Source organism: Portunus trituberculatus, chromosome 38, assembly GCF_017591435.1.
Source record: "Portunus trituberculatus isolate SZX2019 chromosome 38, ASM1759143v1, whole genome shotgun sequence".
NCBI lineage: Eukaryota > Metazoa > Arthropoda > Malacostraca > Decapoda > Portunidae > Portunus > Portunus trituberculatus.
The window spans coordinates 1,340,001-1,356,267 of NC_059292.1; the positions used below are offsets into that span (position 1 = coordinate 1,340,001).

The 16,267-nt window shown below is 36.3% G+C and overlaps 2 protein-coding genes across 6 annotated transcripts in view; one reads left to right on the forward strand and one right to left on the reverse strand.

The window, feature by feature from the left end:
- The window catches only part of LOC123515212, a 31,428-nt gene extending 27,385 nt beyond the window's left edge, over positions 1 to 4,043 (reverse strand). For all 4 annotated transcript variants that reach the window (XM_045273759.1, XM_045273760.1, XM_045273758.1 and 1 more), the window contains exon 1: positions 3,869 to 4,043. The gene's annotated coding sequence lies outside the window, so the exon portion shown is untranslated. The remainder of the gene's footprint in view (positions 1 to 3,868) is intronic.
- The window catches only part of LOC123515214 (lysyl oxidase homolog 2B-like), a 15,796-nt gene extending 6,748 nt beyond the window's left edge, over positions 1 to 9,048 (forward strand). Inside the window, exons 2-9 of one of the 2 annotated variants that reach the window (XM_045273763.1) lie at positions 3,543 to 3,689; positions 4,037 to 4,239; positions 4,513 to 4,702; positions 5,369 to 5,527; positions 6,786 to 6,913; positions 7,159 to 7,289; positions 7,550 to 7,802; positions 8,151 to 9,048. In XM_045273763.1, coding sequence (XP_045129698.1) covers positions 3,543 to 3,689; positions 4,037 to 4,239; positions 4,513 to 4,702; positions 5,369 to 5,527; positions 6,786 to 6,913; positions 7,159 to 7,289; positions 7,550 to 7,802; positions 8,151 to 8,273 — 1,334 coding nt within the window. In that variant the 3' untranslated portion in view covers positions 8,274 to 9,048. The remainder of the gene's footprint in view (positions 1 to 3,542; positions 3,690 to 4,036; positions 4,240 to 4,512; positions 4,703 to 5,368; positions 5,528 to 6,785; positions 6,914 to 7,158; positions 7,290 to 7,549; positions 7,803 to 8,150) is intronic. The other variant, XM_045273762.1, reaches the window with a different exon arrangement.
- Positions 9,049 to 16,267: the final 7,219 nt, after the last annotated feature.

Genomic DNA, 16,267 nt, shown 5'->3' on the forward strand with positions numbered 1-16,267 from the left:
TGGACAGAGGAATACCGCATCCAGCACTGATATTATCACACGATAATTCACCTGCGTGCCACCAATGTGCAAAGGCCCGCGTCACCGCTCCCTGGGGAGGGTGACGAATCTCTCAAACAAACAAGCAAAAAACCGAAAGAGAGAGAGAGAGAGAGAGAGAGAGAGAGAGAGAGAGAGAGAGAGAGAGAGAGAGAGAGAGAGAGAGAGAGAGAGAGAATTTAGCTTCTGAATAAGTCACTAGGTCAAATAAGTATATAGATAGATTAATAGACATATGGGTAGATAAATAAATAGGTAGATAAGTGAATATATAAATAAACATAGAAATGCAAATGAATGAATTAACTGATACTAAAATAAAAGTAAATACGTAAATACCAAGAAAAGTAAAAGGAAAATAAGAAAGCACACTCTTAAGTTACACTGGCGGTATCATTACTATTCTCATTATTATTACTATTATTATTATTATTATTATTATTATTATTATTATTATTATTATTATTATCATTATTATCATTATAATTTTAAACCACCAAGAATACAATCTCGAACGTGTACAGCTCGACGTGAAAGCCTACCAGAGAGGACATAATATTTTTAGTAACGCCTTCTGGTTAGGTTCCCGCCGCTGAGAATATACAAGAGCGTCCCTAGCTCTCTCTCTCTCTCTCTCTCTCTCTCTCAGGGCACGAATGCGAGACACGGAACGGTTGATGGTGAGCGGGATTAGTGTGTGTTGTCGTGGATGAGCGTGGGTGTGGGTGTGGGTGTGGGTGAGAGCTGAGGGTGTTATTGGCGTCACTACTTTCGAGGATAAAACAGTCCTATGCCATGACATCAGCTTCCATGTGTTACCCACCACCACTTGCAACTTCTTGGCGTTGCTGTAGCTTCATGTGATCAAATTTATGTAATGAGGAAAATTTATGCTCTAAACTACAACAACAATAACAAATACTACTGCTACTACTACTATCATTATTACCACTACTATTAGTATATCATTACAGCTGCTGCTGCTACTAATACTGTTGCCGTCTCCTTTATCACTATGTAACAGGCTCACGGGAAGAACAATAAAGTGGTAAAAATAAAACTTACAATGGACTAAAGAAATACCTATACTATAATTGTAAATGTAAGCTTAAAGTAATAACATCGCGTGGGTCAATGAACACAATAATGGTCTGTCTTGAAACGCTTCGCTTTCTCACCCTGACTATTTTCTAAAGCCACATAAATGAATAGAAGGTTATCAAGAGTGGTCTACGAGTGAATAATGCATAAATCTTGTTGCTTTTCTCGTTTACTATAACAATCAAAGCATCCTTAAAATACCGTATTTTCTTTCTTTTTTTTTTTTTTTGTACAGTATTTGGAAAGAAAGCAATGAAGCATAAATTTAACCACTGTGTTGTCGTTTGAAGTGGTGGTGAGAGTGATACGCAGGGAACTTTTACACACACACACACACACACACACCCGGTAGCTCAGTGGTTAGAGCGCTGGCTCCACAAGCCAGAGGACCGGGGTTCGATTCCCCGGCTGGGTGGAGATATTTGGGTGTGTCTCCTTTCACGTGTAGCCCCTGTTCACCTAGCAGTGAGTAGGTACGGGATGTAAATCGAGGAGTTGTGACCCGGTGTGTGGTGTGTGCCTGGTCTCAGGCCTATCCGAAGATCGGAAATAATGAGCTCTGAGTTCGTTCCGTAGGGTAACGTCTGGCTGTCTCGTCAGAGACTGCAGCAGATCAAACAGTGAAACACACACACCGCGTAGTGCAGTGGTTAGCACGCTCGACTCACAATCGAGAGGGCCGGGTTCGAATCCCGGTAAGCGGCTAGACAAATGGGAAAATCGCTTAATGTGTGGCCCCTGTTCACCTAGCAGTAAATAGGTACGTAAATAGGTATGGGATGTAACTCGAGGGGTTGTGGCCTCGCTTTCCCGGTGTGTGGAGTGTGGTATGTGGTCTCAGTCCTACCCGAAGATCGGACTATGAGCTCCGTAATGGGGAAGACTAGCTGGGTGACCAGCAGACGATCGAGGTAAATCACACCATTCCTTTCATTGCACGCTATTTCCCCCTCTCCGGCCAGCCTAGCTTAGCGCAGTCTGGGAAGCTCATCACAGCGCCATAAACCGTGTCACTCCTTGCCCTTTCACGCGACACGAATGTACCAAAACAAAACAGCTTTATCTACTTAAGCATATGCATTCTTATCTTTTTAAGCTATTCGTGTGTGTAGGCGTCTAAACAAACAAAATCTTACTTCTACACACACAAACACAGAAGCGTGTTAAATTTATTCTCTTTTTTTCATCCATCTATATATTCCTTCTCTCACTCTACTTATCTATTACTTCTCGTCGTCATTTCTAGCCTGTCCAATCTAAACTCTAATAATTTTCACTGTCATAGCCTGCCTGCCTCTCGCTGGGCGCCGGGAGGGAGACGCTGAGGCCCTTGATGGTTATAGTTAATTAACGCAGACAAAAGAAGCCTCAGAAGTGTTACAAAGTCAGTCTCTCTCTCTCTCTCTCTCTCTCTCTCTCTCTCTCTCTCTGCAGCCTGACTCATCGCTCTTTATTTTTTATTTGTTACTCACTCTTAGTATAACAGTGAAATCAGGCTAACATGTCAAGGGTGTGAATGATATAACTATTGATATACGAAATCAACACACACACACACACACACACACACACGTTTATTTGTTCATCATTGTTATCCTACTCAATGCAATAAATCTGGGACAGAAGGGACAGAATGACGAGACCAACAAGGCTAGTCAGAGCAACCCGGCGAGGAATTTGTTACATACTGAACAGAATAAACAATGGGAATGGCATCTGAGCAATTTGACCTCTTCAGTACGTTTTCCTGTTTATTCAGCTTACTTTTCGGTGATTTTATACAGCTTCAGAAACTTATGTGGGGAATAAAATAGTCAAAACTGGGGATGGGGGGGATTAAAACAGTGGAAGATCTTCTGAGCTCAATAGATCCTTCCTGATGTAAATAAAATCATCTAACTATGCTCAAAACTCATGGTAAAAATGCGTCCTAGTATTAAAGGGGTTAAAAGCCAGTGGGAAAGAGAAGAACAAAATATACAAATCATTAAAACGAAAAAAAAGAGGAAAAAGCGAAGGAAAACAGAGGCGGATGAAGATTTAATCAATTTTCCTTATGTTTAATATACACAAGAAAAATTGTAAATACATAAATAAGCACAAGAATGATTTGGTTATTATTGATAGCAGCCTCATTGGTAACGAAAAAATGGAAAGGTAAAACAATGTGATCAGGTAATGTCCACTCCTAATAAATAAGTAAAGTAGGCTATCTCTCTCTCTCTCTCTCTCTCTCTCTCAACGTGATCGTGAACTAAAACTTACAGGCTAGGCACACAAGTAATGGCATAGGGTAAAGAATATTTGTGACAGGCGCAGTTAGGTAAGTGGAATCGGTTTAACTCAATTTCATATTCACGCTTCACCACAAATGTAACTCCCTGACACTCACTTCGTTGCAGGAAACGTGCAAATATTCCACGAGAACCGCTGGGGTAACATTTGCGACGACGAGTGGGATGATCGTGAGGGAGAAATGGTCTGCAAGGCTTTGGGTTTCCCTGGCCTTGAAAAAGTGACGTACAACGGAGTCTACGGTCATGCCAGAGGTAAGTTTATCATACACAACTCCCGAGACAGTTAAGAGTAATCAAAACCAATTTAAACCATGAATATTGTTTTTAATACTCAAATCGTCTGTACTATATCTATCAACCACTCGTGTCAATCCTTAATTCCTCCTGTCTGCTGGGCTATTCATCTGAAATACTGAACCAAGTGTAAATACCTTAATATTGATGAATGTGGTGCCCCGTCCTGTCTGACTTCCCTCACACAACACCAGTCACAGCAGTCAGTTCCTTGCGTCTTCTCGCCTTGGAACTTAAATCTTGTTGCGTGATGATCGATGTGTCATAATGCGTGCGATTCCTCACTTTATTTTTTATTCCCACAGACAGGTTCTGGATGGATAACCTTTTCTGCATGGGCACGGAGAAGAACCTGACACAGTGCAAATTTGACGGCTGGGGCATCCACGACTGCGAGCGGGACGAAGCAGCTGGGGTGGTTTGCGAGAGTCACTTCGCTTCATCCACTCAACCGCCCACTCTACCTCCAAGAGATCAGCCAGTCATTATAAATAAAACCGTATTAAAAGTAAGAAATGCTAATTAAAAAGCTGTGAATTCTCTCTCTCTCTCTCTCTCTCTCTCTCTCTCTCTCTCTGCATGGACGGGATGAAGGACGTAATTGATTTAGAGACTACAATTTAGAATCTTTGAATGGACTGGCTATGGATTACATGTTTTATTTCTTTTACGTAAGATATAATGACAATGTTCTTTCCCCAGCACAAAAAAAAAAAAAAGTAAAGAAATGTACATAAAGAGAGAGATTACAGCGCATCTCAATATTGAACCATTATTTCAGCACTCAGTGGAAGGGAAAGTGAAGCTTCGCCTACAGGGAGGACGGACGGAGTTTGAGGGTCGAGTAGAGGTGCAGCTGGCGGGGTCTGAAGAGTGGGGGTTGTTGTGTGGCGATGGCTGGTCTCTGCTGGAGGGCATGGTGGTGTGCCGCCAGCTGGGGTATGGCTATGCTCAAGGCGCTTTGTCCACAGGTGCGAAAATGTAAAACAAATCACGTAATATACAATGAATAAATAAATAGATGAAGTAATAAATATGCATGAATAGATAGATTAAGAAATAGAAAATAGAAGTGAAAATATTGCAAATCTCTCTCTCTCTCTCTCTCTTGGTTTTCTACAAATCAAGAGGATACAAATAAATAATACATTGTAGATAGTAGTCTGACATTGTCTCTTATCCTTCCACAATGTTTCAACACACAATGCAATTTATCAAGATGCTGCAGCATTTACTATGCTGTATCAGCTTGCTTCTTAATGATCATATTGACAGAGACAATAATTACTCATATTTATTCCCATTTGTGTGGATATTAATTCATATTGGAGTTGACAGTGGTGGGTAAAGTGTAATGGGCATTGAAAAAAAAAAATAGAAGAATTAGTTGACTAATTTGCAGCATGATTAAAAAATTCCCCATTAGCAGGTTCTACACACAAATTAAACTGAGGTAAACCATTCCTGTCAAAGAATGCTGGAATGACATGCATAGAGGAATAAGAAAGTAAATTTAGCCATGTGCATTTCACACAACTGTAGTGTGCACTGGACAGATCATGTACCTAGTTCATTGATCCTTCTTTTTTGTATAATTTCAAGATTCAATCCATGTTACCAAGAATCGTCATTAACAGGCTTCTTTGGGGGAAATAAGTCAGACATCATTATCAGCGGCATGAAGTGCACTGGGAATGAGAAACTGATAGAGCAGTGTCTCCATGATGCTGTGGGGGAGGTCTTCTGCCCTGATCCATCTAATAATGGGAATATCGCAGGAGTCACCTGTGTTCAAAGTAAGTTCATCATTCTCTTTGACTCCCTTTGATTTGCAGTATCCAAGTAATGTGTGTGTGTGTGTATGTGTGTGTGTGTGTGTGTGTGTGTGTGTGTGTGTGTGTGTGTGTGTGTGTGTATTTACCTAGTTGTATTTACCTAGTTGTAGTTTTACAGGGCCTGGGCTTTACGCTCCAATTTTTCTTTAAAACTGCACACTTGTTACTGACACCACTTCTTCAGTGTGTGTGTATTCACCTCGGTCGTCTGCTGGTCACCCAGCTAGTCTTCCCCATTATGGAGCGAGCTCAGAGCTCATAGACCGATCTTCGGGAAGGACGGAGACCACATCAACACACAACACACACCGGGAAGGCGAGGCCACAACCCCTCGAGTTACATCCTGTACCTATTTACTGCTAGGTGAACAGGGGCCACACATTAAGAGGCTTGCCCATTTACCTCGCCGCTTACCGGGACTCGAACCCAGCCCTCTCAATTGTGTGTGTGTGTGTGTGTGTGTGTGTGTGTGTGTGTGTGTGTGTGTGTGTGTGTGTGTGTGTGTGTGTGTGTGTGTGTGTGTGTGTGTGTGTGTGTGTGTGTGTGTGTGTGTGTGTATGTGTGTGTGTGTGTATTTACCTAATTGTATTTACCTAATTGTGTGTGTGTGTGTGTGATACTTGCATTGCCTGCCTATGAAATGGACCATTATCACTAAATTGCCTTATGTTATTATCCTTATTAACTCAAAAACATTTAGATTAAGCAGCTTAGTGTTGAAAATGGTATTATGTCATTTTGTTCTAGACTCACTCTGAGCCAAACTGTCACTCTGCTGGGTGCATCACAGTCTCAGACACAACATACTGTTTGGTTTATTATGTATTCCAGCTCCTTTTATTATTATTATTATTATTATTATTATTATTATTATTATTATTATTATTATTATTATCATTATCATTTTTGTAATCATCACTATTATTATTATTATCATCATCATAATTACAGAGACATATCATGCATAAGTTGGTAGATTTGCTTTAACATGGTATGTAATTATGTAGTCGCTGGCACTGTTAAGATATATTTTTCTGATATGAGTGGCCTTAAGAAAGTTGACATCTTGCAATTCTATCTATCATGCTAACATCCATTCTGGAATTATCTATAAAGTGTCTAAAACATTATCAAGTTTTATTAAATAATTCTGCTTATACTATGTATATTGTAATACCAGGATGTTTTTCCTGATGATCCAACTCTCTTTATCAAAAGAAATGGCAGATTTGGTGCCAGACCACATGGAAATGGCTCGGTCAGCTCGCCTGGAAGACAAGCAGCTCTTCTTCCTGCAGTGTGCTATGGAAGAAAATTGTTTAGCCACATCATCTGCAGAGGTTGAGGTAAGGCTCAGGGCTGCTGCTACTTACTGAAAGTGACAAATCATTGACAGAATTTGTCTTGCATATGTACACACTGTGACATCTGTATTACATATTATTTGTTACCTTTTTCTGATTGTTAAATATACTGGTTGTTCATAATGAAAGCAGATGTTTGTAAAAACTTTGTTAGGATGGTCTGTAAAATATACTTAATAATTTTTATTATTAAATGCACATTGATAAGTTTTCTTCATCCTCCATAGAGGAGTGGGTATGGGTGGCACCTCAATACTCGAAGACTCATGCGCTTCACTGCCAGGATATTCAACCAAGGAGATGAAGCTTTCAGACCTTTCCTTCCCAAGCAGTACTGGGAGTGGCATGCCTGTCATATGTAAGCCAGTCTGACTCAGGTTGTTGGTACAAAAATGTTCGGAATTACGTACAACCATGATAAGTTTGTATGTGTAGTATCAGAAATACATCAAGTAACACACAACTTCTTTGTTTATAAATAATGCAATGCTTGTCTCTAGGCCAGAAGAGTCAAAAGTAAAGGCAAGTGAATATGTATATTTAATCATGAAAACCATTATAACAAAACAGTAACCAAAAAAACAGCATTTTCACTAAAGTCCAGTAAATTCTTTTCAGGCACTACCACAGCATGGAAGTGTTTGCTCACTATGACATCATTGATTCTCAAGGAAACCGAGTAGCAGAAGGACATAAAGCTTCCTTTTGCTTGGAGGATAACAACTGTTTGCCAGATGTGGAGCCTGTGTTCAAGTGTGCCAACTATGGGGACCAAGGTATCAGCCCTGGCTGCACTGACACCTATGCCTATAATATTGACTGCCAGTGGGTTGACATCACTGACCTCAAGCCAGGCACATACACATTTAAGGTAAGTCTGGTTCATTATATGGATATATATATTGTTCAGATTTTCATAGTAGCTATATAGCTCCACAGCTGGAATGATTGGGACCTGAAGGTTATCTAATGATATCATTTCAAGCAATTTAGGGATCATTGCTTATGTAGATATGCTGAATTAACATAGATTTTAAACATCATGGATGCGAACATTACTGTGACCTAGAATTAACATAGATTTTAAACATCATGGATGCGAACATTACTGTGACCTATGCCAGACCTGTTGCCTTTCTGCCTGTTATCTTTCAAAATTCCTGCTATTCTTACTACTATACTTTTATTAACTGTGTGTTTTGCATGCACATTCTATCAGGTTGCTGTCAATCCAGAATTCAAAGTAGCAGAGATGAGCTTCGATAACAATGCTGCCATTTGTGAATTAATATATGGGGAGACGAGTTTATGGGTGGGAAACTGCTCACTGGCCCGGCCCTGATATGTGAGAGCAACAGCACCACCACCACCTGCCCTCCCTCTGTCCCTCCCACCACTATTTGGCTTCCATGACATTGCTCATTGATGCATTATTTATTAGTTAATTTATTTATTTATTAAATGGTTATCATTCATTTGTATAACAATTGTATGTCCATCAAACATTTCTATCCAGCAGGATCAAATGGTGTGTTAAGAGTGTATCTTTAACTTTCTTTGTAGCAATTCATGTATCTATAGGAACTTTTCCTTTAACCCTGTATTGATAAGGGATCAGTCTTCTTAAAACACTAATTTACTGTCACAATTTCTTTTATGATAATTCTTCTGCTTGCTGTGATATGAGTAAGAATGATTTTAACTTGTGTTTATTCCACACTTTCAGCTGGCAATAAATCCAGAGTTTAAGGTTGCAGAGAAGACATTTGACAACAATGCTGCTTCATGTGAAATGATCTATGGTACCCAGAATGTGTGGATGGGGAACTGTTCACTTGGCAGACCCTGATACAGTATTAAGATTAAGTAAATCTTTCATATTTTGTACTAAAACATGTTGTGTGCCTGTTTCCTTGCTGATGATGAAACATCCTTGTAAAGTTACTCAAACACCAAACTCTCATTAGTTTTATGAGATTAGAATAATTCTAGTAAAGTCACCAACACAATGGACTTTTATTAATTAAACACACACACACACACACACACACACACACACACACACACACACACACACACACACACACACACACACCGTGTAGTGTAGTGGTTAGCACGTTTGACTCACAATCGAGAGGGCCGGGTTCGAGTCCTGGGAAGCGGCGAGGCAAATGGGCAAACCTCTTAATGTGTGGGCCCTGTTCACCTAGCAGTAAATAGGTACAGGATGTTTCTCGAGGGGTTGTGGCCTCGCTTTCCCGGTGTGTGGAGTGTGTTGTGGTCTCAGTCCTACCCGAAGATCGGTCTGAGCTCTGAGCTCGCTCCGTAATGGGAAGACTGGCTGGGTGACCAGCAGGCAACCGAGGTGAATTACACACACACACACACACACACACACACACACACACACACACACTATATTGTATTATGAAAAATTGGTTTGTATGACTGAAATATCTAAGTCATTAGCATAATTTTTTCACCATTTGTGTTCATGAAGGATTTTATGCAGGAGTATTGTTTAATTTTGTTTGTCACTGCCCCCCCCCTCTCCAAAGAAAAAAATATGTGTATATATATATATATATATATATATATATATATATATATATATATATATATATATATATATATATATATATATATATATATATATATATATATATATATATATATATATATATATATATATATATATATATATATATATATATCCTACAAAGTATCCTTTGTATTAGCTCATGTTTTTAAGAAAAGCTTTGGAGTCAGGCATTGGAAGCAACATATGCAGCTGGAGGGGCTAGTGATTAATCACTGGCTCAAGTTGTTAATCACAAATTGATCTGTTCCCTCTAAAATAGTTCAAATTTAAGTGCCTTGTGACATCAATGGTGTGTTTGTGTGGGTAGCTTATCTCATTAGTATAAACAAAATTATTTGCACATCTAATATGATTGTTGACTTTGCTGTGTGCTTTAAAAGTGTCACATGTTCCCTGACCAGTAGAAAAATTACCCTGCAATGCAACAAGGCATGAGAGAGCATGGGAACAATATGGATATATATTTTAAAGTAAACATGGAACTTTAAAATAAATGATATATCAAATTATCAGAGAGAGAGTTGAGGGAGACCTGATGGTAACATGTGCAGCTGTGTCATGGCTGGATGTCAAGCCAGGGAGATTAGTCACAGCTCACTGTTTAATAAATTGTACTTTTCAGTGTTTTTTCTCTTTCAATTGCTATTTGACAAGTTGTTTTCCTGTAAAATTTTAACTATATTGTTCCCAATTTGTGGTGAGTGATACTCTATTGTGTCATATGAATTGCATCTCTTTCATGCATACTATTACATTGTGTACTTACTCATTTAGATGCTCATAAAGGATGTACAACTATATTCACACTTCTGTAGTGATCATAGTTTCCCTTATAGTGGTGTTATTCCACATAGTCCATGATTCAAGGAGAAAATAGATATTATATAGTAATAGCGTAAGGTCTCACTGCCACTTACTTACACATACTATCTCTAAGTACAGATTTATCTAGCATATGCTCTACTTTATTTTTTTTTCTAAATAAAGATAATGATAGTGCACACTGTATGTATTTAAGAAGAAACTCACTGTTGATAAATGAGGAAACAATCAATATTAGATAACAAAGCACAAACTACATGAGAATGTTTTTGTATGAGATTCAGTATCCCATACATAGATGAAGAAAAACTTATAAGGGATATTCAAATATTCAGTAGTATTGCTGTTTGTTACATTTAGTGATTATTCTATACTAAACTGTACTATGATGCTCATTTCTGAACCAAGTATGTAACACACCTAACGAAACACTGACATTCATGATCACTTGAATGCTGAGACTTCAACTTGTACAAGAAAGTTGCAGTTATATGTTGAAAAACTTGTGCATAAGATGAGATATAAGTAATTACAGTAAATAAATCTCAAAAAAGTAAAGATAAGGCTTAATTGTTTGTTGAGTAGATATTCATTATTAATTCAAATGTTATTGTGCAGTTCAATTCATGCAGAAATTTACTGATACTGAATCAATTCAAAACAAAATGGAACTTAACAAAGGGTAGCTTGCAGTTGTTTCACTGGTGCACCTAACCCAAGTGTGTTGTTCAAGGCTTGTATGATGTCATGTGATAAAGCTTGTTATGCTGACACAGCTGGTAAACTCTGCATACTATAAATATAAAGATCTCAGTTGGTTCTTCAAAAGGTAGCATTAGACTTTACAGCAAGTTAACTTGCACATATAGATACATACAGTGTAGTAAGTATCCCATGTGTACGTTTGGATAATTGGTTCTTTTCATGCAGTTTCTACCTTGATCGTGAGGTAAAGAAAGTTGTTAACTGCAGAGTATAATGAATTATGGCAGATGCAATTATATATATATACGTGTATATATATATATATATATATATATATATATATATATATATATATATATATATATATATATATATATATAATTGAAAACAGTTTCTTTTGTTAATTTAAAAGCTGATTTTGTAATTTACTCAAAATAAAGGTCTTATGATCATTTTCTGTGAAAATGATGATTTTAAAAATGTGTATTTTGTTTTTTATAGTCCAACATTTCAGGAACAGTCTCCCTTCTCATCTCAAGGTATGCAGGGGATTTATCATGCTTCATGGTGTTACATTCTTACAAAAAGTAGTTGCAGCGACTTGAATTAAACTTTTACTTATCTTTATATACTAGAGTCAATTTCCCTTTAAAGGGAGATACCAAGAGAAAAAATTTGTCTCATTAGTCTTCCTCTTGAGTAATCTGTTACAGTGCCTATATACTGTGGTAGTAATATTCTTCCAAATAGGCCAAGCCTTATGTTGCATGATCAAAGCATTACATGTGCATTGGAACCTGTTAAAGTTTCATATACATATTCCTTTTATATAATATTCATGAATCCTTGCAAGGAAATCTTGAATGGATAAAAGAGAGAGAGAGAGAGAGAGAGAGAGAGAGAGAGAGAAAGATAGGATGGAAGTTAGATGGAGGTGATAGGGAGGGGTATGATAAAATGTAGAAATAAGAACGGGATGGGGATAGGGAGGCAGACATGAAGTACTCATAAGTTTGAGAAAGGTGTAGCCTGACATACATCACAAATTCTAGCCAATGATATTTACCTATTAAGATTTCTTAGCTGACATGTCACTCTAGGTAAAAGTATGTGTAGAAAGGCTGCTTCATCAAGGAGGGAGCTGTCTGTACCTTCCTTCATATTGCACATATATATTCTTGTTTGGTGGAATGAATATACTATCAATAATAAGACAAAAAATCAAATTATACTTTTTTGCCTTGTTTTGTACATCAATCTCTTTTTCAAACACAGACATAAAAAAAAAAAAAAAAAAAAAAAAAAAAAAAAAAAAAAAAAAAAAAGGATGTGAAATACAGGATGCATGACCATAATCTTTAATACTTTTAACTTTGTTTCTAAACTATACATCTTTGGTCTGAAAAAGGACATTATGTAAACATCAAAAACAGGATATAGAAATAGTAATGAATACTTATGCCTGACTATGGAGACACTCATATCACCTGCTTGCCGATCCATTCAGGTCAGCATTTTATTTGAATATTTTTATTTATCTAAGGACAAACAATTTATTCATTTTGCTCTATGACACAAGCTTAGCTGTAGTACAGTTTTTATGTATCAAATAGTACTTATATGTCTGAGAATGTTGACATGGAAATGGCAGCAGATAATGAGGTCTCTCTCAAGTCACTGGCAATATCGGATCGGGTGAATATCACATGTCGAAGCCCAGGTTTTGTACTCACCGAAGTGAAGCAAGTGTTTTGGAATAGGTTTTTTTTTTCAACATAAACTAGAGGAAGCCAACACAAGAATATATTTGAAGTATTCTCTAATTATGATATAGCATATACAGACTCCACAAAGAGGATAGGCCATGTCATCGAGTGAAGTGTGTACAGTGCAAACAAAGGTGGTGCTATTCGAGACATTCCTCTGAGGTGAATTATGTTCCTAAAGTATCCCTGACAACTTGGCTGAGGACAGAGAGAAAGTGATAATAAATTGCATTGTCAACAAAGTGTAAAATTATTACAAGTAGCTAAACTGGAGATATTAACACCTTGACTACCAATAAATCTTTATTCACCTCTTAGTTTATTTGTAGCTGATGATTTCATCTGTATAATTAGTAAACATTAGCCTCAATACTAATGAGATAACAGTTAGGGATAAGGAAGTGAAAAGCATTAGGAACATGAGACACAAACACACTCTCCATGTCACAATAGTGGGGTGACTGGGTTAGCTAGACTGGTACTACTGCTGCCTCCTCTACCTCAGGCAGAGATTAGCAGCTCTACTATCAAGAGGGAATCTGCTTCAGAGTAGTCTCTAAAACAACAGCTCTTACTGCACTATACACAGTCATTGGAGGGTACAGTCTGTTCTTTTTGCCAAATCTAGTATATTACTAAAAAAAATAAATACATAAATAAAATAAATAAAAAGTATTTATAGATATTATGTAATTGTACAATTTCAAACCATATTGCAAAGAAACATTGCATCAAATCCTTCAATTCTTCTCACATTTCTTCTTTTGTGAGAAGTGATGAAATCATGGACTTAAATGTTCAGCATTGTCTTCAAGAAAACAGTAGATATTAATTCTTTCTTGTCTGTATATAAACTTCTTAAATCCTTAAAAGATTGAAAAGGAACTTGGTTTTACCACTCATTTAAATATATATAAGGTAAAACATCATATAATATAAATCCATCACTTATGATAATCTACAGTATTAAGCACTGCAACTTGTGGGAAGTTGCTCTGTGTGGTGACCAGAATGTGCAGTGACCTGCCTTCTCTGCACCTTCTGAGTGAAGTCACCATGAGCTGAGATTTGTTTAGTATACATATTCTGTTGCAACTCCTACTCTAATCCTTAAAAAATGGATTGTGGGTTATGATACATCTTAAAATTACTTTTTACATCAGAAATTTGTATATTGATGTAAAAATCAAGACTGTTATCCTCTATTCATCTCAAAAACTGTCTGCTTCAAAATAAATGCAGTGACACCAAGATGAAGACAATAAAAATAATCAAAATATGTTGCATAAAAATATACCTATAATAATAATAATGATAATAATAATAATAATAATAATAATAATAATAATAATAATAATAATAATAATAATAATATAATAATAATAATAATAATAATAACAAATAATAGTAATAATAATAATGCAAGACATGATGGAAAAACTTTATAAATACCTAAGAAAGAAAACCAATAGTGCTTACAAATGCCCCAAATAATGGAAAAAATAAAAAAGCTGTGAAATAGCAAGAAATCATTCTTGGTAGTGAGTATTGACTAGAGTCTATGCTGACTAAATTAATATGTACAAATCAAATTTGAGGTAAATTAGCCAATTTTGAGGCTTGCTGATTGTTCTGTGTGAAATAGTGGTGGTACATACAGCCTCTGAACAAAATGAAGAAGTATGATAGGCTATAGTAAAAATTTAAATTAGTATATAAGATTAATGTCCTCCTTCCATACCACTCAGATAGTGAGCTGGCACGCTTACTGTACCGTAAATGTTTTCTTCTGCTCTAAATATTTTATGCTGAAAACTAATTCTTTGATGACAATCTCTCATGTTATTTTCAACAAAAAATGATCAAATAGTAAGAAATTCTGATAAAATATTAATCCATGGGATGTATTTTACTGGTATATATATTATCATAGAGAACAACATTGTACTTGGTGTACTGTTATGCTGGCTGGTAAGGCTGGAGGAAGTCCTCTCAGGGACTATACATTAACTCCCTCTTTTCATTAGTTGGAGGATGCAAATCTCTTACTTCACGATGATAGATGTTTCTTGTTCACATAAAACTACATATACTGTCATTTATGGAAAGGTGGAGTTGAATATGAAATGAAAGCCCATGCACTCACACACATACTTGTGCATGCACACACTCACACACTCATACACACACACATTCATGCACGCACACACACACAGACACACACACACACACACACACACACACACACACACACACACACACACACACACACACACACACATGTAAGCATATATGTATGTATATCAAGACTGAATTATGCATAATTACAACAGTATACATAGTTCAGAGGCTCATGCTTGTCAGTCCTCAGTGATTTGAACATTATTAACTACTGAATGCATCATTTCACATATTTCACTTCTAGTTGTGAAAGTCTATAAATGCCTTTAAACTATTAAACACAAGTAAAGATAAAAAGAAAGACAAGCCATGAATAACAATGTGAAACATTACCAGGACATACAATTTGGAAAGTAAGCTCTAAGCTTAACAACAAGTTGAATATTTTACATATGAATTAAGTGAAAAAGAACAAACAAATCACACTGGTATGGTACACATACTAATGATAATGTGAATGCTTGCTAAAAATTTGCTGCAAACTCATTTTTACCTAAAAAATTGTGTACACTGAGTGACATCAATTTCAAAGTAAGTGTTGACTGTAAATCTTTCTCTTGAAGATGGTAATCATATTACAGATTTGAAATGTCTTCCATATATGAATATTAATGAAAATAGTAAAATACATAAGATCAACTTCATATTTCATAATAAGCAGTAGAAGTGCAGAGTTGTATTTACATTACCATTACAATAATTTTAACACTGGTTGTACTGCTCTTGTCGCACGTGACATATCTTACTCACACAAAAAATTATTGCATATACACTATTGATTCCTGTACTGAACCATCCCTAAACAGCCACATTACTATCTTAACGACACATAAGCAGTTATAACTGTAACTTTATACGTGTAAATATGTATGTATGCAAGTGTGTATATATACACATGCATACACACACACACACACACACACACACACACACACACACACACACACACACACACACACACATATATATATATATATATATATATATATATATATATATATATATATATATATATATATATATATATATATATATATATATATATATATATATATATATAACATTTGAATATACATATATGGAATAAACATTTATGAAGAGTATAACTGTTTACATTCATATTTTCAGTAAGTACATATAGATGTATGTATTTATCCTTCAGTTCAATAGGCACTCAATTAGAAATTCTTATTACATTTGCATGTGGCAGATATGCCAGTGTTGCTAGTAATGGAAATATTGTAATGTTTTGATTTTTTC